The 26,705-nt window shown below is 42.2% G+C and overlaps 1 protein-coding gene across 1 annotated transcript in view; it reads left to right on the forward strand.

Annotated features, from left to right (window-relative positions):
* nmnat2 (nicotinamide nucleotide adenylyltransferase 2) overlaps positions 1 to 26,705 on the forward strand; it is a 214,246-nt gene that overhangs the window by 66,685 nt on the left and 120,856 nt on the right. Inside the window, exon 2 of the mRNA XM_080195711.1 lies at positions 11,245 to 11,333. Coding sequence (XP_080051837.1) covers positions 11,245 to 11,333 — 89 coding nt within the window. The remainder of the gene's footprint in view (positions 1 to 11,244; positions 11,334 to 26,705) is intronic.

The raw sequence follows: 26,705 nt of genomic DNA on the forward strand, positions 1-26,705 counted from the left end.
GATTGTTGAAGTGTTCCCTGATCGGAAGGGAGCACTCATGCCTGGTGATTGTCGAGCAGTGTTCATTCATCTTTTGTTGTAGCATCTGCATGGTCTCCTCAATGTACCATGCCTCGGGACATCCTTTCCTGCAGCATATCAGGTAGACAACATTGGCTGAGTCACAAGAGTATGTACCATGTATCTGATGGATAGTGTTGTCACGTGAAATGATGGCATCCGCGTCGATGATCTGGCATGTCTTGCAGAGGTTGCTGTGACAGGGTCGTGCCACAGTCCAACCTGGTGTTGTGAGACTTCTTACTTTATCAATCGAGGCAGAGATGACAAAAGCAGGGAAGTCATGTTGGAGTTGTATAAATCTTTGGTGAGGCCATAGCTAGAATACTGTGCACAGTTCTGGTCACCACATTGGTTGGAAGGATGTGATTGTACTGGATGGGGTGCAGAGAAGATTTCACCAGGACGCTGCCTGGGATGGAACATTTAAGTTATAAACAGAGGTTGGATAGACTTGGGTTGTTTTTGTTGGAGCAGGGAAGACTGAGGGGCAACCTGACCAAGCTGTACAAAATTATGAGAGACATGGACAGAGTGGATAAGGAGCAGCTGTTCCCCTTAGTTGAAGGGCCAGTCATGAAAGGACATAGGTTCAAGGTGAGAGACAGGAGGTTTAGGGGGGTTGTAAGGAAAAACCTTTTTACCCAGAGCGTGGCGATGGTCTGGAATGCACTTCCTGGGAGAATGGTAAAGGTGGGGTGTCTCACATCCTTTAAAAAATATCTGGATGAGCACTTGGCACATCATAACATTTAGGGATATGGGCTAAGTGCTAGCAGATGGGATTAGGTGGGAGTTCAAATGTTTCTAATGTGCAGACTCGACTGGCCGAAGGGACTCTACTGCGCTATATGATTCTATGATTGTGTCTGCTGATAGATCTAACAACCATGAATTCTACAAGTCAGCTATTATAACATTATTGACTGCAGTTATGGTGACATAAAGTTAATGTAGTATGCTTCACAGCTTATTATTCAATTTTGACTTTGGACAGATTCTTGATGACGTTCATTCAAAAACACTGCAATGAAAGGCTGTCAATGCTAAAGGACTGTAAGCATAACTGAAAAAATTGTAGGGACCATATGCCTAGCAAGTAATGTAATGAATGCAGCCGTGTCAAATGCTTGGCAAAATATTGCATCAAAGTGGTGCTCTTTTTAAGAGCTTGTAAGCTTAAGGGTGATTTATTGGGAATACTACAAAGATGTACCTTTGTTTCAAATTGCACCATAAACTCTGAGGAACCCAGTATTGGTTTGGGTAGAGTAAAGAATGATAATGTGTCAAAATGCCATTCCAGAATCTGACTACCTGTAACACATTGTACAATGTATGATTTGGTGTACTTGTCAAAAATCAGTTCGGATACATTATATAGAGGTTGTCTGGAAACTGAGGCATGACTCTATTTTGTAATGTTCCATCTATCCACTGTACCAGAGGGGTGGAATCTTATATCGTCTCCCATAGCAGATTTTGTGATAGGGGACATTTAGTCAGATGGGAGGGATGTGGGCACATTCCCAACTTCATGTCAATTATTCCAGGGTGGGAAGGGCCATGGACCTTGCTGCTGAGCCCCTCCCATGACTCACTTGCTGCCATCAAGCATCCTTGGCCTGGATCACTCCTCAATCCAGAATCTTGGATGGGTGCATTATTGGCAACACCTCCCTGGGGACGCTGCTGAGTACAGAAGAGTTATCGGCCTCTGATTGGCTAACAGCTTTCAGCAAGTGTGACTTCTGCCTCTGGGGTCCTTGATCCCAGGGGAAAGACCAACGCAGGGGATATAATTATCGAATGTTTCAAGAGATAGTGGACGAGATTGCACGTAAATGTATTTCAAAGGTAATTAAGGCACCTAATTAATTAAGGCAGAGACGTGCAGGTTAGGTGGATTGGCTATGCTAAATTGTCCCCAGTATGTAGGTTAGGGTGATTAGTGGGGTAATTATATAGGGTTACAGGGATGGGGCCTGGGTGGGATTCTCTGTCGGAGAGTTGGTGCAGACTCAATGGGCTGAATGGCATCCTTCTGTGTTATAGGGATTCTATGATACCATGAAGTTAATTAGAATTAAAACTTGCACTGAAAAAGGACTTGAATTTATCTGGGAGAGATTTTTCTGGCTCTCTTCTGACAAAGTGCAATGTAATCGATGTCCAGGATATTCTGTGCAGCTACTCTGGATCTCCTGGCATTACTTCACTTGAATTGTGATGAGCTGTATAATGTACCCAAGACTCAGATTGAGTGGTAAGAATATTAGCAACAAAGGCAAGCTTGCACTGAAGAAAGCAGAAAAGGGTAGAAGGTAAAGGAAAAGAGTTTCTTATCAAAGAGGAATGAACTTGCATTTAATGACCTCAGAACATCTCAAAGTACATCACAGTCAATTAAGTACTCAGAATTGTACTCTGGGTTGTAAAGTAGGAAACATGCAGCCAATTTGCACACGAGGTATCAAAAACAGCAAAGTGGCAATGACCATCTGTTTTAATGATACTGGCTAGGGGTAAGTATTAGTCAGGACAACTATCTTTCTTTGTGCTAGATATGACTTCAGCCAGCAAAGTGCTTTTCCCCTGTTTCCATTAAATTCAATGTTACTTGGTCAAATGCTGCCTTGAAGTCCAGAGCAAGTTAAAATTGAACTTAATGGATTCAGCAGAAAGAACTTCACTAACCTAGCACGAAGAAAGATGCTTGTTCTGTCCAATACTTACCCTAAGTGACTCTTACTCTTTCAAACTCCAGCACATACATAGAGTCATAGTCATAGAGGTTTACATCATGGAAACAGGCCCTTCGGCCCAACTTGTCCATGCCGTCCTTTTTTTTTAAAACCCTCTAAACTAATCCCAATTGCCCGCACTTGGTCCCTATCCCTCTATACCCATCGTACCCATGTAACTATCTAAATGCTTAAGCTTAAGTTGCCAAACCTTTCTTCGTAAGACAACCCTCCTACTTCCAGGTATTAGCCCAGTAAACTTTTCTAAACTGATTCCAACATATTTACATCCTTCCTTAAATAAGGAGGCCAATAGTAGTAGTTCAGATATGGTCTCACCAATGTCCTGTATAACTGATGCATAACCTCCCTACTTTTATATTCAATTCCCCTTCAATCAACAGTAGCATTATATTTGTTTTCCTACTTACTTACCAAATCTTTGCACACTGACTTAACCTATATATATATCCCTTTGTAGCCTCCTTATGTCCTCTTCACAACTTCCCTACCTATCTTTGGTTTAACAATCATACCTTTAGTCCCTTCGTCCCAGGTCATGTATATAATTTGTAAAAGGTTGAAGCCACAACATTGATCCCTGTAGTGCACCACAAATTATACCTTGCCAATCAGAAAATGACCCATTTATGCCTACTGTCTGTTTCTTGTCTGTCAGCCAATCTTCAATCTATGTAAAAAATGTAATCCCCGACACCGTTAGCGTTTGTTTTCTGCAATAACCTTTGTGCCTTCTGGAAATCTACATACAGTTCACACACTAGTTCCCCTTTCTCCACAGCACGTTACTTCTTCAAAAATCTCCAATAAATTGGTCAAACCTGATTTCCCACACACAAACCCTATACAATCATGGTTAGGTACATTTAGTGCAGATAGATTGATGAGGATGGCATCAAGTAGGTTTTCCCATTTGTTAGATCTTTTGCCACCTGCTGGAGACCCATTCTCACAGGATGACTTTCATCAATCAGTCAGCTTGAACCTTGGTGCTGCTACCAAGCTGCCCTGGTGATGGACATTGTACTTTTGATGGGAGATTTCAATCTGTATCCTCGCTACCCACAATGATTCTTTGAAGTTGTATTCACTTTGAAGGAAAAACTGATTTATTAGTTGAGGGATTACAATTGGTGGTAATCAGCAGGAGGTTTCCTTGCCCCTATTTGACTCAATGCCATGAGACTTCATGGAGTCCAGAAGTCTTCCAGGGCCACTCCAGACTGTATAACAACCTCTGATAAGTCTGTCCTGTCAGTGAGACATGATTATACCCAAGGATGATGTTGAAGGAGTAAGGCAATCTATATTAACAGCTAATTTCAATATTTCTATTACAGCTTATGAAGTGTTACAATATAATTAACACTTTGACTGAAAGGATGATTGTGTTAATTTATGTTGTTCTTAATTGATTGCGTTGGTAACAAAGACTGGGTTATATCATCAATCAAATTAGCAGGCAACAATTGGTGGAATTTAATGTTGGCGATGGTGGTCTCACTAGTAAGAGAACCAGTGGGAGCCCAGTGTTACCTCCATTGATGAAGGCCATCAGAATTAACTGACCAGCATTTAACTGGCCAGCAGCAGGTCTTTCCTAGAATATGTGACCTCAGAGGCAGAAATCCCACCCCTCGAGAGCTATTGGTTGATCAGGGGCCAACAGCTTATCTTTGCCCGCCAATGCCACAGTGTGGCAACTGCCAGTAATGCACCCACCAGAGGCATAGGGACACCAAAGCATCCAGCCATAGATGAGCGAGGGTGTGATGCGGATTATGGGGAGGGGCTTGCTGGCTAGATTAGGGAATAAGGATGTCAGAAGGATGTCAGTTGGTGGCATTCAATCCCCCTCCCCTTCCTGATGCTTGGTCCCTCGATCAAGTGCTGAGTTCCTTTGAATGTGTGACCATCTCCTGAGAAACTGCAAACAAAGATGGGGTTTCCCTCCATGTATCCTCCCACTCAATTAAATGCCCCCAGTCTCCAAAGTTGCCGCTGGGTAATGAAAGGTTTTGATTGAGTCAATATAGAGAAACTATTTCCACTTGCAGTAGGATTGATAATGAGAGGACAGAGATCTAACATAATCAACAAAAGCAGTATAGAGCTGGTATGAAGAAATTATTTGATTCAGGAAATTATGATCAGCTGAATAATGCCTGGAAGGTATTAGAAGCAGATTTAATGGTAACTTTCAAAAAGAGATTGGTTATATATTTGAAGTGCAAAGCTTTGTAGGGTTATGAAGAATGAGCAAGGGTGTGGGATGGTATATATTTGGGACTGTTGTTTTGTTGTTGCACTGTCACTTTAAGAGTCCAGTCACGAGTATAGTTTATGATGTCATTGGTTGCTTTGTGGGTTTTTGCCTAATATAGGTCAAACCTATATACAGTCAACAGCTTATCAATAAACCTGTGCTGTTCTCATCCAAGCCATGTACCATCACTTTATGTCCTTTTACCCAACAAGTGGGCAGCATGGTGGCATAGCGGTTAGCACTGCTGCCTCACAGCGCCAGCGACCCGGGTTTGATTCCAGCCGCAGGTGACTGTGTGGAGTTTGCACATTCTCCTTGTGTTTGCGTGTGTTTCCTCTCTATGCCTTCCACATTCCAAAGATGTGCTGGTTAGGTAGACTGGCCATACTAATTTGCCCCTTGGTGTTCCAACATGTGTAGGTTAGGTGGATTTACCGTGGTGAATGTGCAGGATTATGGGATTTAGGGCAGCGAGAGGACCTGGCTAAGAGTCTCTTTCAGAGACTCTGTCTGTAGTGAAGAAGGCATTCAGCATGTTTGGTTTCACTGGTCAGAACATTGAATACAGCAGTTGGGACGTCTTGTTGAAATTGTACAAGACCTTGGTAAGGCCACGCTTGGAATATTGTGTACCGATCTGGTCACCCTATTATAGAAAGGATATTATTAAAATAGAAAGGGTGCAGAAAAGAATTACTAGGATGCTACCGGGATTTGATGGTTTGAGGTATAAAGAGAGGCTGGATAGACTGGGACTTCTTTCTTCGGAGTGTAGGAGACAGAGGGGTGACCTTATAGTGGTCTATAAAATAATGAGGGGCATAGGTCATTATCTATAGTCAATGTGTTTTCCAAAAGGTAGAGGAGTCTAAATCTAGAGGACATAGGTTTAAGGTGAGAAGGGAAAGATATAAAAGGGTCTAGAGGGACAATTTTTTCACACATAGGGTGGTAAGTGTCTGGAATGAGCTGCCAGAAATAGTAGTGGAGGCGGGTACAATTTGTCTTTTAAAAAGCGTTTAGTCAGTTATTTGGGTAAAATGGGTAAGTGGGATATCAGCCAAATGTGGGCAAGTGGGACTAGTTTAGGGGTTTAAAGAAGGGCGGCATGGACAAGTTGGGCCAAAGGGCCTGTTTCCATGCTGTAAACCTCTATGTCTCTATCTACGATTCTATGACAGTCAGTGCAAACTCAATGGGCTGAATGACCTCCTTCTGCACTGTAGGGATTCTATGAAGTGCAGTATATAACATGGGACTAACTGGACTGCTGTTTCAAAGAGCTAGCATTTTGACCATTAGAGATGTTCTTTAATTATATAGTAAATTATAATGGATGGTTTATTCTGAGAATCTACTAGAGCTACGTTTTGGCATTGCTATACTTGAAACTGGAACAGAGTGCAACTAATAAACTAATTATCTAGTCAACTACAATCAGCTTCATACTTAAAAGGAGAGCATTCTTCATACTTGGCAAATTATTTCTCTGTTTAGAAATATATATCGCAATGAACTTAACCTAATTCAAAATGCAAGTAGGGTCTTCTCCAAAAAATGTTCAATCCAAAACATTGCAAGACAAGGAATGTTGGGCATACCATAAAGTATTTTGTAGCTATTTGAATCATCAGACATTGTCTGACTGGAAATTATACTTGCATATTTCACACTAAACAAAATGTGGAAATGATTGATACAAGCTCATTGACCATTGCAAGCTTGTGCTCTGTGCAATGTATTGATTAAGATGGATCTTCATGTTGCATTTTTAATTTAAAAAAGCACATAAAAACTAAATCAATACAATGTGAAATAGCAAAGTCTGAAATCATTTCAGGATATACAATTCTGGCGTAGGAGTGTGATTGGGTCTGGTTCCAAATACAGTTTCAGATGCTAACTCTGCTAAACAAGCTGCAAATGTATTCCTTTTTCACTGGTCTAGCTACGTACCAATACAAATAGGCATTAACCTGTTAACTCATGTAAGTAACATTTTGTGCATTTAACTAATACACTTGCAAGTAAGATCTCTTGCATTGGTACATCCTGTGGTTCATTGCAGATTCAATTTATCTTTCATTTGTAACTATAAGATTAGCCTGAGGTTTGGCATAAATATAAGTGAGATGTAAATAAAGGAACTCTCCAAATTTGTTTGTAACAACACCTCTTGGCTTTGCTGGGAAGCGTGAAGGCATAGGAGAAAAATAAAAAAATGTCCCTGTTCCTTAAAGATGTCATATGAACATAAGAATTAGGAGCGGGCCTAGGCCGCTTAGCTCCTTGGGCCTGCTCGTCATTCATAACATGATGACTGATATCTGAATGTGGTCTAAACTCCATATTCCGTTTACTCCAACAACCCTTGATTCCCCTGGTCGTCAAGGATCTATCCATCTCTTTGCTAATTCTAACTCTGAACTTTGATAAAGGGTCATCTGGATTCAAAACGTCAGCTCTTTTCTCTCCTTACAGGTGCTGCCAGATCTGCTGAGATATTCCAGCATTTTATCTTTTGGTTTCAGATTCCAGCATCCACAGTAATTTGCTTTTACCTATCCAACTCTGTGTTTAAATTAATCAATGAACCTGCCTCCACCGCTCTCTGATGAAGTGAATTCCAAAGATTCACGATCCTCTGAAAGAAATAAATCCTGAACTCTGTCTTAAATGGGAGACCAGTTACTTTTAAACTTTTAAACTTTTGTACAAGAATCACCATAAAATCCCTACAGTGCAGAATAGGCCATTTGGCCTTTGTCCCCTAGTCCTAGTCTCTCGCACAAGAGGAAGGATCCTTGCAGCATCCACACTGACAAGAACCCTCAGGCTCTTATATGTTTCAATAAAATCACCTCTCAATCTTCTAAACATCAATGGAAACAGTCCAACAATTATAAACAGTTCTTCAAAATTTTAATTTGCATGTTAACAACTTGAATGTATTACTTTATAAAAAGGGCTAAACTTTGTCTTTTAAAAAAATGATATGTATTCGTGATCAATTGCTTTTTTCCATTTTTTAACTATTTGTCAACAAACTGACCTGTAAAGCTTTGGCATTTTGCCCTTTCTAAGACTTCATGCTTAAAAGAAAAACAGATCCATTAGAAAGGAACTAAAGAACAACATTAATGGAAGCTGCTGGGCTTTGGGTGATCTGTGAAGTTAGGTTAATGGATTTCAATCTATGCTCAGCGAAGGAAAAAAAGAATCAAAGGTCCAGAATTAAGCTTTTCAAATTATGGAGGAAATTGCATGTGAAAGTAAAAACGTTTATCTTGAGGAAACAGGAGAAAAATAATCAAGTGAAGAATGTTTAATAAAATCTTTGATATTGGATGGTGTACTGAATTTTCATTCTGAGACTAGGAGAGCAAGCAAAATTGGATAGATATTGAAAACAGGTGGGGGGAGACTGAGGGAGTGGGGACGGAGATGCAGATTGTGATGAGTGATTAATCCACAGACTTTGCTTCTGATTCAGACAGCATGTCAAATTTGTGCTGCCTGTTAATGTGCACGCTTGCTGCATGCAGCCAGCACAAAGTGCACCATTGAGTGGTTACACCTCAATCGGGGGGCCTAGGTTTCCGCAAGGTGGGCACCACTTAAAGCCAGCCTGACTAAAGCCTTCCTGCATTACTTGAAAGGGACAAAAACAGAAAATGCTGGAAAATCTCAGCAGGTCTGACAGCACCTGTGGAAAGAGAATAGAGACCCAATGTTGCAAGTCTGGATGACCCTTCATCAGAGCTACGAGCAAAGAAAATCAGAAGAGATGGAGATGGGGGAGAAGTGACTGTAATAGGACAAAGGGAGTGTAAATAAAAATGAAAGCTAGATAGGTGCTAAAGGCCTTTCTATCCGTCTTCATTTTCACTTACATTCCCTTTATCCTCTTACAGCACACCCTATCGTCACAGTATGAATTTCTCCTGATTTTCTTTGCTCTTAGCTCTGACGAAGGGTCATACACACTCAAAATGTTGGCTCTATTCTCGCTCCACAGATGCTGTCAGACCTGCTGAGACTTTCCAGCATTTTCTGTTTTTGTTTCAGATTCCAGCATCCGCAGTATTTTGCTTTGTACTTAAGGGGAACTGTGCTCTGGCGACAGCAGATGCTAAAACTGTTGGTGGAGGAGACACTGAACAGCAAGAGGAGTGAATTATGGTACAGCAGAGTAAAAAAGTATGCTCCAAGGTTTGCTGACGCTGCTGCCCTGGACACCTAGATTGAGGAGATGGAGAGAACAGGAGATGTGACCCATCCATAAGGGGTCAGGAGACACTGCAGACAGACTTTGCAAAGCCAGTGGGACCAGACAGCCAAGGAGATCTGTTGGGATCGCAGTGATAATATAACTGGATGAGAAGATCTCGGAACGGAATCCTGGCTCAAAAGACCATAACCTTTACTTTTTTTAATAAAACGTAGAGGAATAAAGTAACTAGAGCATTTATTAAACATGAAAAAAATTGGATTATAATATAATATTCCTTTAGTACATCCTTAGCTTAATAATTACATACAGATTTTAAGATGAACACAGATTGGACTGCACGGTACAGACCTCCTGATGCTGGAAGCTGGTCATCATCTCTAATTGGAAAGCCTTGCTAATTGGCTGCCTGAGAGAAGACTGTGTCTGTTATCCAATCATGGCCACTTCCAGTTTTCTGACCCAGAGTTGAGGCTATATCTGGATCACATCCACTTTGGAAGCTTTATCCCACATTTCATGTCAGTTACCTTTAGTCAGATTCTTTCATTAACTCTGATTCTTTCTACACGGAGAACACAGCGTCTGATAGCCAAAGTCTCAGCTTCCATTGCAGCAGAACTCTGTAATGCCATCATGGCTGCAGGAACAAGTGTTCGAGGGGATTTTCAGAGTGTCACTTCAGTCCAGCAATCTGTTCTCTGATCAATCAGTATAGGATTGCTGAGATGTCAGTCTAATGGAATGGCAGTGGCTCTGTAGAGCACAAACCTGCTGCCCTGTATCAGAATGACTAGTTTATCTTTTAAACTCTGTCATTGCACCAGTGCCCTTCTTGTTGTCTGGTAGTCAAACAATACTGCTGCCACCCATGAGGTTGAGGTGGTGCAGGCTGAAGCCAGACCTTCTAGGCCCAGAGCTGTTTGAGCTTGTCCTGCCAGGCCATCTACAGCTGAGGGGACTAAAAGTCAGCAGCCTTCTGTTAACTAAACACAGCGTTGGTATTGTGTAGGAACAACAGGGAAAGGAACACAGAAGATAGGCACAAAAAATGCAAGTTTATTATATGTTTAATTTTTATGGAATATTGGATAGTTTGATTTATAAATTTGATTTGCAAAAGCAGATGCTGTGTTGGTTGGTAGTAGATCAGGGAAGATATGGTGCGGCACTGTTATTGACCGGGAAATTGGGGATAATTTTACTGGTATCATACAGGGACGAATTGTTCATGGACAGCTTGGCAAAAAGGGGCTGTCTAGGTTGCCTTCTCTCTTCTCTTTCTCTTCCTCCTCTGCTTCAGTTACTTGTTACAGGGAGAATGAACAGAGGTAACACAGAGCGGGACATGCTGCTGGAAAAAGGCAGAGGAGAAGAAGCGTTCTCCGCAGGTGGCCATCTTTGCCCATGCCATTCAGAGAGCAATTCACCTTCCAGACTGAGGGACAATGCATGAGATATTCAATGGAGGACATCACTGAAACCTGTCACCTGCTGCAGCCACAATTACAATCTTAGAGCAGAGCTCCTTAAAAAGAACCTCTTAGAGCAGGCTTGTTATCAGCTCTCCTCATAATCTCTTTGTGGAGCTCAGCAGCAAATTTTATATGAAAACACTTCTGTGAAGTATCTTGAGCTGTTAAGGAAACCATATAAATACAAGCTGTTGAAAGAAAGAATTGACAGAATATAGCAGAAATCTGTTTTAAAAAGTTTGTTTGTGTTTTCTTTAAAAGCCTTTTAAAAAAAAATTGTGTTTCTCTGTAAACTCCTAAAATTTATGAAAATATGTGCAAAAGAAACCTTCCAACTTTGGAATTTATATCTCAATGGGAATGGATTAATGCATTGAAATATAATGCTTGGATCGAGCATGTTGACCATGCACCTTATAACTTGACCTTCCCTATTTTTGCTTTCAGAAAGAGCCCGTGACTACCTGCATAAGACAGGACGGTACATCGTGATTGGTGGAATCATCTCACCAGTTCATGACTCCTATGGGAAACAGGTAAAACTGAGCATGATAGTTGTATTTTGGACCCTTGAAATACTGAAGTTAGTTTTACCTTTCAAAACACGTGTAGCAACAAACATCACAGATAAACGTGAAGAACTGCTCTGGTGGAAAGAATAAGGAGGTCACTTATCACTTGGAAGGTGCAGGTATACTTTGATCAGATCATCTCTTCTCTAGACGAATGGAATACCGACAAAGTTTGTACAACCTTTTCTCATAATTTAACCTGGCTGACACCAGGGTTTTGATTTGTTGGGAATCATACGCACAAGATCAATTATGGCACAGTGCTTTCGGGTATTAATATATGTGCTGTCAGTCATATTCAAAATCTACCATTCTGCTTTAAGTCTTCTAAATATGCATATCAATTCCTTCATATAACCTCTGTAAAAATGATGAAGAGAAGACAATTTATTAATCAGGCGTATGGTGGTTATAGGTAACATTTGTCATTACTTCAGTTGGAGTCTGCCATTTCCTTACAATGTCCCATGTCCCTATTTAAAATAAATCCCAATACAGTGCAGTGGAAAAATCTGAACATTCAATGAAACTACAGACTGAGATTCTTCAGTAAAAATTATAAATAAACCTTCTATGTTTGTGCTGAACACAATTAAACCCACTAATTAGTCCCTGCATGATATGTTTTAATTAAATCCAATAAAAGCCAGAAGTGTTATTGTCTGTATATTACAGTTCTGGTGTAACACTCCTGGGAAAAGTAGTAGGTCTGTCTGCCTGTCAAACCTGTGGTGTCAAGAATCTGTGCGTAACTAAAACACTGCAGATGCAGGAAATCAGTCAGAAATAAAAACAGAAAGTGCTGGAGATACTCAGCAGGTCTGGCAGCATCTGTGGAGAGAGATCTGTTTCTCCCACCAAGATGCTTCCAGAAGTGCTGAGTATTTTCAGCAGTTAGCTGTGGTTATTTGACTGACTCGAGACTTCACCCTCCATCTACTTGTTCACATTACATTAAAAATACAAATTGATAGTGATAAAAATATTTGATGTTTACTACACTGATTGCCGTGCTGTATCAATTAATAATTATTGGCTTTTCACTTGCACTTCATGTCTTGTAATTATTTGAATTGGTAATAGCATCTGCACACTGGAAAAAAATACTTGAATATTGCTGAAAAGAGAGACATGTAGCTGACACAAAAATCACTTTCACACTGACATGCATTTCCCACGGTATCATGCGCTGGTGCCCGCCATGGCAGATCGGGAAATCTGCTGGAGGCTGACATGAAACTGATTTTGCAATGGGAATCAGATGAAGGCCTGACTGGAATCTTCCACCAAAGCCTGATTTCCCATGAGGAGGAAAACACATCAGTGCAAACCATGTCTGGACCAATGTGGTGTTAGATGTGAAGGATACTTGAACAATGTCTGAGGCTGCCTCCCAAGTTTGGAATGCAGGCTACCAGCAACCCTGGACCCCAAAACACCACAGCAGTGGGAAGGTGCAGCATGTGGACCTTCCAGATTCAGTGTCATAGGGGAGATCCACCTTCCAGCCTCTGAGTGTTCCTGGAGATCCATTTTCAATTTCTTCTTTCTTCAATTTGGGACAGTGATGCTGGGTACCAATTCAACATGGTGCCCAGATACGATGGAGGGCAACATGCCATCAGGCCTGCCCTGCAATTAAATATGGTGCAAAACACCCAGTTGCATAACTAATGATGATGTAGAGTTGCCAGCGTTGGACTGGGGTGGGCACAATAAGAAGTTTCACAACATCAGGTTAATGTCCAACAGGTTTATTTGGAATCACCAGCTTTCAGAGCACTGCTCCTTCACTCGCCTGATGAAGGAGAAGCACCCCGAAAGCTTGTGATTCCATATAAACCTGTTGAACTTTAACTTGATGTTGTAAGATCTTACCATAATTAATGAGGTTGGAACTGGAAGATATGGCATGGTTTCTCGCTGACCTCCACAGCAGGAAACACTCTACATTGCTGACCACACCTTAGTCAAGATTGGGAGAATTCCATCCTGAGATTATTCACTAAAACATGCCAACAGAAGATGCAGTGCTGTCCCATTGTAGTGCAGGTTAATCACTACGCATGCATGCTCCTCACTCTCCGCTTGATACTCCAAACTCTGCAGCAGGAGCAGAAAAACGTCCCATCCAGCTCCAGGGACTGCACCTTTGGAGTGGTGAGAATCCTTTAGTTGGACATCAGTCTGAATCTCTTGGCCCACCCTGCCCTGTCGTGAGGCTATCTCTCTTGCAAGCGAAGATGGACAGCAAATTAAACTCCAGATGAGGATGAGGAGTTGCCCTCAGCTTCGCTCTATCACCTAGACTTGAGAGCAGTGTGCTGGAATGCACATCTCCCTCCCATGCCTCCACTATGTGTGGTGCATGACACAGCGAGGAAGCTGGGCTCATATGAAACACACATGCATCCAGTGATCAGGAGACATCAGACTGAGGTACATGTGGTGACCTTGGTGACATTCAGACATTGAATGACACCACTCCCTAAAGTGAACTTTCACCACAATTAGCACTAAAATAACTCATATTCACTCGTGTGGTTTGAAGAAGTTAATTTATCCACTTATAGCAATGGATTCAATCTTATTTTTAGATGCCTCAGATGCTGCCTGCTCCATTTTTTTAACACCATGCCTCCTTAGTCACCCGAGATGGCCTCAAATGGTCACCTTGTCATGAGACTACGTCCCCTTATTTTTGAAAATATGATTTTCAGCTTTCAACAGACTGGAGATTTTGCATTGTGAACTAAGACAGAATGCAAGGCTACATTCCAAGTGAAAGACGAACAAATAACTTTCAGGGGAGTGTGAAGAGAAAGACTTTTCCTATAATCCAGACACCTGTTGATACTCATAACTAAGGAAGCAACAATAAAAATGCAAACTACTGGGTACTGAAAAAATGGTTGCCACAGTAAGACACACCCATGCCTCTATCTTCTCAGAAGATAACAAAATTTGGCATCTCATCTACAACTCTTATCTACTTTTACGGATGGACCATAGAAAGCATTATTTCTGGTTGTATCAGAGCTTGGTATGGCTCCTGCTCTGTCCAAGACCACAAGAAACCACAAAGGGTTATGAACGAAGCCCAGTCTATCCATTCAAACCAGCCTCCCTTCCATTGACACTGTCTATACTTCCCAATGCCTCAGAAAAGCAGCCAGCATAATTAAGAACCCCACACACCCTGGACATATTATTTTTTAACCTTCGTCTGTTGGAAAAAAGATAAAAAATCTGAGGCCCATAACAACCAACTCAAGAACAGCCTTTTCCTTGCTGCCATCAGACTTTTGAATGGACCTACCTTGCATTAAGTCAATTTTTCTCTACACCCTAGCTATGACTGTAACACTACATTCTGCACTCTCTCCTTTCCTTCTCTATGTACGGTGTGCTTTGTCTGTATAGCCGCAAGAAACAATATTAAATCAAATTAAATCAAAATATCTGATGGCTAAGGTTGGACAGTAACATTGAGAATGTGGTTACACACTGTTCCCTTAACCAGAAATAGTCTCCTTCAGCTCCTTTTCACCCATGGGAATGGCCTGGCTGTCCTTGGGTCAGGCTGCAAGTGAGACCATTTCTAGGCACCACATTCCTGTTACTCATTGATGCACATTCAAAGCAGTTTGATAGCTATGGGGTAAAGACACCAACTTCAGCTGCAACTACTGAGAAGCTGTGTCATTCCTTTATGGTTGCCTCAGATTATTGTCTCTGACAATGGAACAGCTTTCACCTGTGCAGAATTTCACAGGCCTGAATGACATCCAGCACGTAAAGACTATCCACCAGCATCCTTTGTCAAATGGTCTCACTGAAAGAGCTGTCCAGACCTTTAACACCGACATGAAGAAGTTGACTGGAGTTAGTTTGGAGTCGCATCTTTCCAGAGTCCTCTAAGTTACCACACAACATCACAGACTACTCCAGGCCCCATGCATCAGAGCTGCTGATAAAACACCACTTCAATACACATCTGGAATTGGTATTTCCCAATTTGGAGGGGAAAGGTGAGACAGAAACAAAGTGATTAGAAACTAAACCACAACATACACAAAGGCGCTTGTACATTCCAAGTAGGTGACCCTGTGTACGTGCGTGACTTTGGAAATTAACTTTACTGGGCTCCAGGAACCATCATTTCAGAAATTGGGCCATTGTCATTTAAGTTGAGGACAAAGTAATGCATAGATACACGGATAACATCCAAGCAAGAGACAACCCAATGAACCTGTGACTGACGTTTCACTGTAAACCTCAGTGTGCAGTCACCCTGCAGCTGTTATCCCTGATACTTCCATCGAGCTATCACATGCAGAACTGCCCAGTTCCAGCGATGCATCTTTTTCAAGATTTCATTCCTCCTGTTCCGGAATCTTCACCAGTGGCGTTGCATTGACTATGCCCGCAATCATCTCATAATCTTGATTTGTAGATGAGGAGAAGTTAAAGGCAAGAGGTATCGCTAATGTTGTGCAGCTTGCCTAAGGAACTTAACGCAATGGAAATGGAATAATGAGAGTGGTTGCCCTTCTCTCCTGCCAAAGCGGCAGCGAAACAGTAAACATCTCAACATGTGTTCCCAATAAGGATTACCTTTTTGTGCACCAAACCTGCTCTTGCCTCAAATTATCACAGCAGGTATTTTCTTTTTCCTTGATAGCAGTATCATTAAAAGCTAGAACAGTATGTTGCATGGTAAGGAATTTTCATAGCAATACGGAAACGCTGAAAAGTAGAAACACTTGGAATTTTTTTAGCTGTGCAAATAAATAGAAAAGGTATTACTGAAAACTCATGGACCAAATTGTTTTGCATAAAAAATGAACAAACCCTAGAAAGGGGGCACCCCATCACCCAACCCTCTGGAGAGCCCCAACTGCTGCCCACCACCACCCCGCCCCCCGCCCACCGCCTTCACTCCAGCATGGTTGTCCCAATAGTTCCCCAAAAGTGGGACTTACTGTAAACCCCGCTGGAGTGAAACACTCTGGTGGTGTGGGAGAGGCTAGCGGGCCCAGACAATTCAGACCCTGGTCCAGTAATTACATTAAAATTAGATTTTAAAAATCTAGTGCTGGGAGATGCACTCATGGCAGGTACGCATGTGTGAATCCCGCGCATTCCCGGCCGTGAGATTCTCCCACCCCGCTGGGCTAGAAAATTAACGTGGCGGGCTGGGAGAATCGCCCCTTAAATGTTTATAAGACATAGGTCTTCTACAAACCTGCCCCCACCACCCAACACCATTCCCAAAATCCACAACAAGGCCTTGAGTAATGTGAACCACTTTCCATACCTTGGGAGCCTACTGTCAACAAGGGCAGCCATTGACGACAAGGTTTAGCATCATCTTCGGTGTGCCAATGTAGCCTTCGCCCGGTCATCTGAGGAAGAGACGTTGAAGACCAGGACCTCATCCTCACCTCTCTGTGTTGATAACTTTCTCTGAAATGTTGTAATTGTGGTCTTCTTATATCAACTTGAGGAATAAGCAGAAGTGGAGGAATTAATTGACGAAAAGGAAAAATACATAAATTAAAGGGTTGTCAATACTTTCATATGTAAAAAAATGAGGACTATCACTGAACTCCTTATGAATGAGAGGAGAGATTGAGGACCATGACAAATAGTATCATCCAAATATTTTTTGTCAGAATAATTCGAAGCCTAGTGATTTGGTGGTTGCTAAGGGATACTAGAAGAATGTTGGAAAATTGCCTAACTGCAGGGGTCAAAATCATGTTTTTCATCTTGAGATTTTCTTGAGAGCCAAGTTTTGGTTTTCAGGGCTTGTTTTTCGGTTTCCAGGAGCTCCCTTTTCATTCTCATCAACTCATTTATTAGGTGAAACTGTCACATATTAATATTACCATCTGTATTTATGTTGAGGTGTTTGGATTCACAGAGAAGGCATGGTGTAGCATTTCTGCCTCACAGCGCCAGAGACCTGGGTTCGATTCCTGGCTCGGGTCACTGTGTGTGTGGAATCTACACATTCTCTCCGTATCTGCGTGTGTTTCCTCTGGGTGCTCCGGTTTCCCCCCACAGACCGAAAGATGTGTTGGTTAGGTGCATTGGCCATGCTAAATTCTCCCTCAGTGTACCCAAACTGGCGCCACAATGTGTGATGACCGGAGAATTTTCACAGTAACTTCATCATAGTGTTAATGTAAGCCTACTTGTGACAATAAATACATTTTTTAAAAAAGCAGAATTAGAAGAATTCACCAATATCCTCAATAATCATCACTCCTCCATGAAACTTAGGACCACAATGCATGAAGAAAGCATTAAGTTCCTCGACATCATAGCTTTTAAATTGACACAAGAAAACATATGCATAAGGACCAACAAAAGTTTTTTCAAACTAACTGACACAATTCTACACACAAAAAACTAACACATGGATTGGTGAAGTCAGAGATTATGTATTTTCATTGCACAAGCTGAAGATTTTAACCAGGCAGTTATTATCCTTTTTATGGCATCTCACAGCTCAAGCACAGATTATATTTAACAATTAATCTAACATTGACATTGCTCTAGCATCAATTGCCATTTGTGAAAGTGCTCCAAACTTTTACCACTCTTTGTGTGCAGAAAGGGTTTCCTAATTTCAGTTCCAAAGGACCAGGTTCTAATTTTTACATTATGCTCCCTCATCCTGGACTCCCGAAATTAATTGATTATTGACCTATTACATTTCCTTCATGATAACAGTGACTACACTTCCTTTCATTGACTGTAAAGCATTTTGGGATGTCCTAAGATCATAAAAAATGGTAAAAATGCAAGTCATTTATTGCTGCTTGGGATCTTATACGAAATGGTTGCATGTTTGTATCCAACACAATTACTGCACCCCAAGTGATTGACAGTACGGGATTCACTTTGAGCTGTGATAGCTTTTAACTACTAATTTTTCTAAGAAAATAAAATTATTCGATAATAAATTATTCAATTAATGCTGTGTTCATTGCAATAGCATTCATTACATTTTCTCCATAAAGTAGCTCCAGAGCTTGTGTAGCCTTAAACTAGACACTCCACACATCCATTTACAATGAATCATAACCTCTGTGACTTCAGCATTTCTTGGCTCCCAGTTAGCCGTGTTAAAATGGTTCTCTCTTTTTCCCAGCCCCTCTCCCCTTCCCAGCCCCTCCCCCACTCACAGCACCTCTCCCTTTTCCCAGCCGCTCCCCTTTTCCCAGACTCCCTCCCTTTTCCCTGCCTTCCTCCCTTTTCCCTGCTTTCCTCCCTTTTTCCAGCCTCACCCTCTGTTCTCAGCCTCCCCCTTTTCCAAGTCTCTCTTCATTTCCCAGCCTCTCAAGCCCTTCTCAGCCTCTCTCCATCCTTTCCCAGTCCCTCTCTCCCCTGTCCCAGCCACTCCTGCCTTTCCAATTCCAAGTCCCTCGATGAGGATCTGAGTGCCTTTGAACAGCGGATCCAAACCCCTCCAAGGAGCCTACAAGCTCCACTGTTCAAAGGCACTCAGATCCTCATTGAGGGACTTGGAATTGGGAAGGCGGGGTGGCTGGGACTCTTTGGGCCTCCTGCGCGATTGCAACACGAGGCCCTGAAGTGGGCCTCCCTCCCTCCCCCACCCCCAAAATCCCCTCATTAAATTCTGCCCATTATGTGACTAAGATGGTCTAAAAGAGTAAGAAACGTTACTTGCAAAATGGATGACAGAGATGGAAATTATACTTCTGTTTGACTTCTACATTATTAACATAAAACTAAGGGTGGAAATCTCCCATCCCACCCATGGTGAGTTAGGTGGCAGGTGGAAGTGGAGAATTTAGCAGGAGATAAGACTGGAATTCTCTGACTTCGCTTGCTGCTGGGATTCTCCAGTCTCACTGCAGTTTTGGCTGAACGCCAAACTCTCCATTCTCATTGACAGCGAATGAGATCAGAGAATCCTGGCCAAAAAAATCAGAAACCCACCAGCATAAAATCACATGACAATTCTCCTCATGGTAGGTTAATGGTGGGTTAGTCTTACTGCTGCTGGTTGCGGTTGTGGATGGCATTTGCATCATTTGCAATCCAAGACTGCTCATTAGAACAGTTGCCTGCTAGCATCCCATCAGGCTATCTAATCTTGCACCATGCTGGCATGAAATTACATTGGCCTGAAACTCAATTGATAAAAGTGACCCCCTGTTCATCAGAGACTTTAAGGTGAGCGTAGAAAGGTCTATTAGCCATTGTGCTGTGCATTTCCTGATAAGTTGTACATCACGCTGCCGGAGCTGATTGCTTCCTGCTTTCCACCACCATGCCCAGCTGGTCTTCATGGACAGCACTGAGCTGCTGGACCCATCTACCGTCTTGTGTCATTGAGTTGGATCAGTACTGGTGTTGGGAAGTACAGGGGTGTCCTTCCCCCTGGTGTCACACACCAGTGTCTATGTGGACAGCACTGTGCTGCAGCCACTGCGATAAAGGTCCAAAGTTCAATTGGGTGGGGAAAGCAAGGTCAGGACCAGGGTCAGAGGGTGGCTTGATGAAGACCTCGGAGGGTACTGTGGAAGGAGGGCAGTGCAATGTGGAGGATTAGGTTGAGGGTTCACAATGGCAGGCAGGGGGCCGAAGAGGTGGATGAAGATGATGAAAAACAGAAGGCAGAGGGAAAATCCAAGGGGAGGAAAGCTGGACCCTGACAAGGGTGCGTGGAAAACTCACAAACAAGGGGGTCAAAGGGATAGCACATGTATATTACTGGAAGAGAATGCACAAAGACTCCATAATATGGGGTGGAATCTGTTAGTGTGGTACGTTCAGGGTGGTTCTCATGAACATTTAACAGTTCAAGGCTGCAGTGGTTGTCCATAGTCCTCTTTGGAAACAGGAACAATGTCATGGCTCATGTTTAAGTTTAACAGCAGGCAAACAGGATTGAGAAGCCCTCTGGTTATAGGGCACAGTCCAGTGAAATAGGAGTGAGCCATGTCTCCATGAAACAGAGTACACAGCAGTCGCCTCATTTCTGTTTGGAAAGTGAGTCTGGCTTTAAGTTTGTCTAGCTTGTTTTCTAGAGATTGGACAAAGATTAACTGAATCAATGCATGGACATGTTTCAGTTTGAACACAGGTACCAACTCGTTTCCAGCAATAAATGTACACACACCTTTAATGGAGCAATGGACAAAGCATCCGCAGCACTAATTGTGCACTGCTTAGACTGGGAATGCTGGCCATAACTCTCAGAAAGTTATGGATGCTTCCCAATTAGGAATGTTGGCTTCATGTTGTAAAGGGAGATTTTGTTAGTCTTAAAATTTTATCAAAGGGCAGAGCGAACCAGTGAAATCGTGTGAGAGCGGGAAAATCAGGCCCAATTTCTTTTACGAGAAATTTACGAGAGCTGGCTTTCTGGCAAGGTCAGCCTCGCACCAGAAATAGGCGAAGGGCCAAATAATTTATTTAAATATATTGAAATACTCATTTGCATGTGTTTAGTGAGCCCAGCCCTGAAACACCAGGAGAGGTTCTCTCCTGGGTATGGAAAACACCTGCTCCCCATGAATGGGAACAGCCGTGTTGGTCTGACCAGTGGAACCAGTCTGTGCTGGTGCTTTGAAGAGCTACCCAATTAGCAAGCCAGCAACAAATAATTTTTGAAGGGGTATTATTTTCATTTTTGCTTGAATCCACAGTGTAAACTTCCCATTCCCTTGCCGAGTATTATTCATTGCAGAGATTTTATATAATACCGTCCTGGAGCAAAATAAGAAATTATAATTCCAGGACATCAGGAATAAGCCTGGCTTCTTGACGTATGAAATGTTTTTCTATTGCTGCTGTCATTCAACCACTCTGCTACTAGTTTATAATTCTCCAGTAAAGTTGTTCCATTTTGACAACTTTCTCCATTGTCATGGAAATCTCTATATTTAAGAAAAAAAGTTGCTCCAAACTTTTCCATATTTACTTACTTATTAGTGTCACAAGTAGGCTTACATTAACACTGCAATGAAGTTACTGTGAAAATCCCTTACTCGCCACACTCCGGCGCCTGTTCAGGTACACTGATGGAGAATTTAGAATCATAGAATCCTACACTGCAGGGAGAGGCCCTTCAGCCCATTGAGTCTGCACCGAACGCAATCGCACCCAGGCCCTATCCCCATATCCCTACATATTTTACCCACTAATGCCCCTAACCTGCGCATCTCAGGACATTAAAAGGCAATTTTTTAGCATGGCCGTCACCCTAACCTACACATCTTTGGACTGTGGAAGGAAACTAGAGCACCATGAGGAAACCCACACCGACACAAAGAGAATGTGCAAACTCCACACAGTGACCCAGGCCTGGAATCGAACTCAGGTCCCTGGAGCTGTGAAGCAGCAGTGCTAACCACTGTGCTATCATGCCATCCTGGCTAATGCACCTAACTAGCACATCTTTCAGGCTGCAGGAGGAAACCAGAGCACCCAGAGGAATCCTACAGAAACACGGGGAAAATGTGCAGAGCCCGCACAGACAGCGACCCAAGCCAGGAATCGAACCCAGGTCCCGGGAGTTGTGAGGCAGGAGTGCTAACCACTGTGTTGCTGTCCCACCGTTCCAATGAGAGATCCCCTGTCACCATTGATACTTTCCAGAGGATCCATGGCCTTAATTTGCCACATATTGTCTTAGCAGTTTCAATTTGAATCGTTACCATTGCAGGAAATACATTTTTTAAAAATTAATCTACGAATGGGCTGTCCAAACAAAGCCCAAGGTCCAAATGTGGCCTGGAGGAATTTGATCTGAAAAGATCTGGCAACCCATTTCCTACTTGGGCTTTTGAGGATTCTGTTTCCTTCTATTGGAATTTGGTCGGTTACATCATTACAAAATGCTTGCTCGATGTGGCTACCTCATGATTCACTAATTCTGCAGCAAAGCTGAGAGACCCCTTGAAAGTGACCAGTCTTGACAATCCAAGTAGGAAGAATCAGGATCGATAAAATGTGAGCCGGAGTAAAGATTAGTGGGCTGAATAGTTTGGGTAGATCCACTATATTCCAATAACAAAGAAGAAAAAGAACTATAAATCTATGTATTAATTGTATCAAGCCATGATAAAGAGTGCATATTGAAAATGTTACATATTGCCACACATAAATAGATGTGGAAATAAGCAAATTATAATAAATCAGTGAAAAACACTTCAAATGAGATGAAGAGGTCAATATTATTATTTGACAGAAAATGTTCATGTTCTGTACTCTCAGATGAATTTCCCAGTGATTATCTTTGCAATGAAAGGACTTATGAATTCTTTGTTGGGAAGACAGTCCATAAATCTCCATGGCGTGTAGCAAAATTGCTGTTCCATATAATACAATTGATGAATTAGTAAGTCAATAGATAGAAATGTGGCAATGAGAGAGGATCAGATATCTGCTCAGCATAGTGGTCACTGGCATGTCCTCATGGACCTCCGAGGATGTCCTTGGAGATATTCTACCTGAGGACACTATAACAACATTACTGATGGAGGTCACTTTAGCAAAAATTAACATAATGCACATTTCGATATAAGGAGGCAAATTGTAGCTCCATTCCACAGAAATGGCAGAGCTAGAGACAGAAAGATTTCAGAAAGCAGTTCTTCTTCCACAATGGCCATTAAAGGAAGCAGGAATCTGCTGAGAATTAGATATTAATCTGTCAGTACAAATGACCGCAGTACAGCCTGATCAATCAATCTCAACTTCACCAGACTGCACATAGATATACTCAGCTAGCTTGCAGAAACCTAATTTAACCTTGTTCTCAAGCATCATCTGTCAATAGTCTAATCCTGAGTTCTGTTTTGTACATGACTGTGATATTCAAGCCAAGTTTCAACAAAGAATCTTCCATAAACAATTCTTTTCAAGGTAAGACAAAGTTTGAGGAAGTTTAAAGGGAATAAGTAGCAGGTATACTGTATGCTGTTATTCACTGGGTGGCAGTGTTAACACTGTTGCCTTGTAGTGCCAGGGACCTGGGATCGATTCCCAGCTTGGGCCAGTGTCTGTCCGAAGTCTGCGCGTTCTCCCCTTGCCTGTATGTGTTTCCTCTGACAGTCTGAAAGATGAGCTGGTTAGGTGCATTGGCCGTGCTAAATTTTCTCTACTGTACCTGAACAGGTGCCAGAGTGTGGCAATTAGGGGATTTTCACAATATCTTCATTATAATGTTAATGTAAGCCTGCTTGTGATACTAATAAATAAAATATATAGATGTTGCAATCTTCGTAGAAACTGGAGAGATTCAAACGAGTGAATCATTAGCCTTGTATCTAGGTAGAACTGCTAATTAGTTACTCTTAACCTCAACTCCCTTTCATCTTAGAAGTAAATGGACAATTTACAGCACAACTGTTTACATCCCATATCTTCAACACCTTCCTGGAACTTTGGGAAACTTGGTATCTGCTCATTGTGAACTCAGAGACTGTTGCTATTGCCTCCAAATGTAAATACCTTTCAATTTCTTTCCAACAAAACAAATTAAGCTTTCCTTAACAATCAAACCACCTAGGCTTATTGTCAAGCAGACTTCAAAACAGGTCATATGACCCCGTTATTTAGCCTAAACTTAAGGCTACACTACAAAATCTATTCATCTTCTGAACTTCATAATTGTAATACAGGTCAAATGTTAATAATATGAAGAACACATGCTGACTCAGATATGGGCAACCTAGGCTAGTGACGGGACCGCATGAGTGGCCCTCCTTCACCTCAGTGGCGCAAGATTAAAATTGGGCTTGTTCACTAACAGTGACCCCATGAATAAGACTAAATACATTTAATACAGGCCAAATATTTCATAACGAAATAGACAACATTTAGTCATTCATTTATTAATAGATCAAGTTCAAGTGGTAAAAACAAAATAAATATTTACAATTTGGATGCAGAGGACGTGCACAGCTCTCACAGTCAATGTCGTGTGCAATCAGCATATGCTTCACTTATAGAATCATACAATCCCTACAGTGCAGAGAGGGCCATTCAGCCATCGAATCTACATCAGTCACAACCCCACCCAGAAATTACTGTGAAAATCCCCTAGTTGCCACCGTCTGGCACCTGTTCAGGTACAGTGAGGGTAAATTTACCCTGCTAATCTGCTGACACTAGGGTCAATTTACCATGACCAATTAATCTTACCTGCACATCTTTGGACTGTGGGAGGAAACCGGAGCACCCAGGGGACACCCACGCAGACATGGGGAGGATGTGCAACCTCCACACAGACAGTGACCAAGGCCAGAATTGAACCCGTGTTCCTAACACTGTGAGGCAGCAGTGCTAACCACTGTGCCCTTGCTTTACATGCATTTCACTTCAGTTATACTGGCAGGAAAGAAACTACATGGAAGGAAATCAGCGGAATCAGGTAACCCTGCACATGGGCATGGACCACACTCAGAAACCTGATGGGCCACGTGTGGCCCCATGTTGCAGGTTCCCCACCACTGTGCTAACTACTTATTTACACCGGATGTCCATACAGAATTTGTTAATGAGATGTCAGCATCCACTGCATAGCTCTATTTTACCCTGTAATACACAAGTAAAATCTGCAAAGTATCAGCCAAACATGCATTAAGTGACAAGGACTCTACTACCCCAAGAGCAAACTATGACTTTGGAACAGAATGAGAAGTGCTCCAAGGTGTTGAGATTGGTGAAAAAGCAGTAGTCATAGCCAGTTCACATGGACTTTCACAAATAACTGCACACCATCAAGAACAACAACCATGAAGTAAAGGCGAGTGGCCAAAGTGCTACTCCTCACACTGCAGCTAACCATTAGCATGAGTAAGCCAGGCATCTTCTGGAAGAGAATGGATTAACAACATGGTCACAATTCTCCTGTTTTTGTTCTAAGTGCTCCTACTAGTGAGAAATCCAGAGTGTTTCTCATTGGCACTAATTCAGCCACCTTTACAATGTAAATATATTCAAATGTGAAACATGCTGACCAGCCTGACGTCGCAGAGGGTGGCCACAGTGACATAATGGATAGCACATTCAATGGGACAGTATGGCTCCTTTACCATAGGGAGAAGTGTCACATGTCAGTACTATCTGAACAGGTGCTGGACTGTGGCGACTAGGGGATTTCACTGCAGTATTAATGTAAGCCTATTTGTGACACTAATTGAATTTAAAACAGATCAGAGAGCCATTTAACAGAGTGCCAAATCTCTCTATTCATACATGCAGGCACTAAAGGGACCTGACTGGGAGCTGGGTAGCCCGGGATGGGATGAGAGGTTGATCTCAGTTCTCTCCCTCAGACTGGTGGGGGGAGGTGTTCATGGCTGAACTGCTCGTTCTTGTCCTGGGGAAAGTGAAGATCACTCTTGATATGGTGATCTGAAGCTGATTTCAGTTAAAAGTAAAAGCAAAGTATTGCGGGGATGGTAGAAATTGAAACAAAACAGAAAATGCTGGAAAATCTCAGCAGGTCTGACAGCATTTATGGAGAGAGAATAGAGCCAACATTTTGAGTCTGGATGACTCTTCATCATAGCCAATTTTTCTTCAGTATGATGTGTGAGGAACTACAAATCCCAGCTTTCACAATGGTGCTGTTTCACTCTTAATGGAAAGATCAACATAGAATAACCAATATATAATAATACTGTTACTAGCAATGCTTTCTTCATTGAAAGCTTTGACAAAGGGCCATCCAGACTCAAAACGTTGATGCTATTCTCTCTCCACAGATGTTGTCAGACCTGCTGAGATTGTCCAGTATTTTCTGGTTCAATTAAAAATCTTTGTTTTTGTCTGTATGCTGTGAAATCTTTGAAGTGACCTGATCACTTTAATATCCACATGAACTGGGCATCTGGAAGCCTTCAAAATCACAACAGCCCTCTCGCCATTGTGCTGTCTCAGAAACCACAGGTGTGAGTAGATCCCTTTGAAGTGCTTTGTTTTGCAGGAGATTATCCAGCCCAATAATGACATTTGAATGACCAATTATGATTATTTATCAGGTTCCTGCCCGCAGTGACCGGGAACTTGATTGGGGTCAGCACAGCGGGTGAAGAGACTCACAGCGGGTTTGACACCTGGTGAGAATCCTATTGCCTAACACCCGATTCAATAGGCCAGTGTGACTCCTGCTGGGGGTATCGACCCCAGAGAATTGCCCTTTTAATATCCTCCAGTTTCACCCTCAGAAACCTGCTCAATTTACAAAAAGTGTTTCCAAATCCCAATTCTTCCTCCCCACTCCCAACACCCACATTGATGGTTCAACTTGTAAGTGTCCTGGAGAGATCAGGAAGCACC

The sequence above is a fragment of the Carcharhinus amblyrhynchos genome, chromosome 9 (assembly GCF_965287045.1).
Source record: "Carcharhinus amblyrhynchos chromosome 9, sCarAmb.v2.hapA, whole genome shotgun sequence".
NCBI lineage: Eukaryota > Metazoa > Chordata > Chondrichthyes > Carcharhiniformes > Carcharhinidae > Carcharhinus > Carcharhinus amblyrhynchos.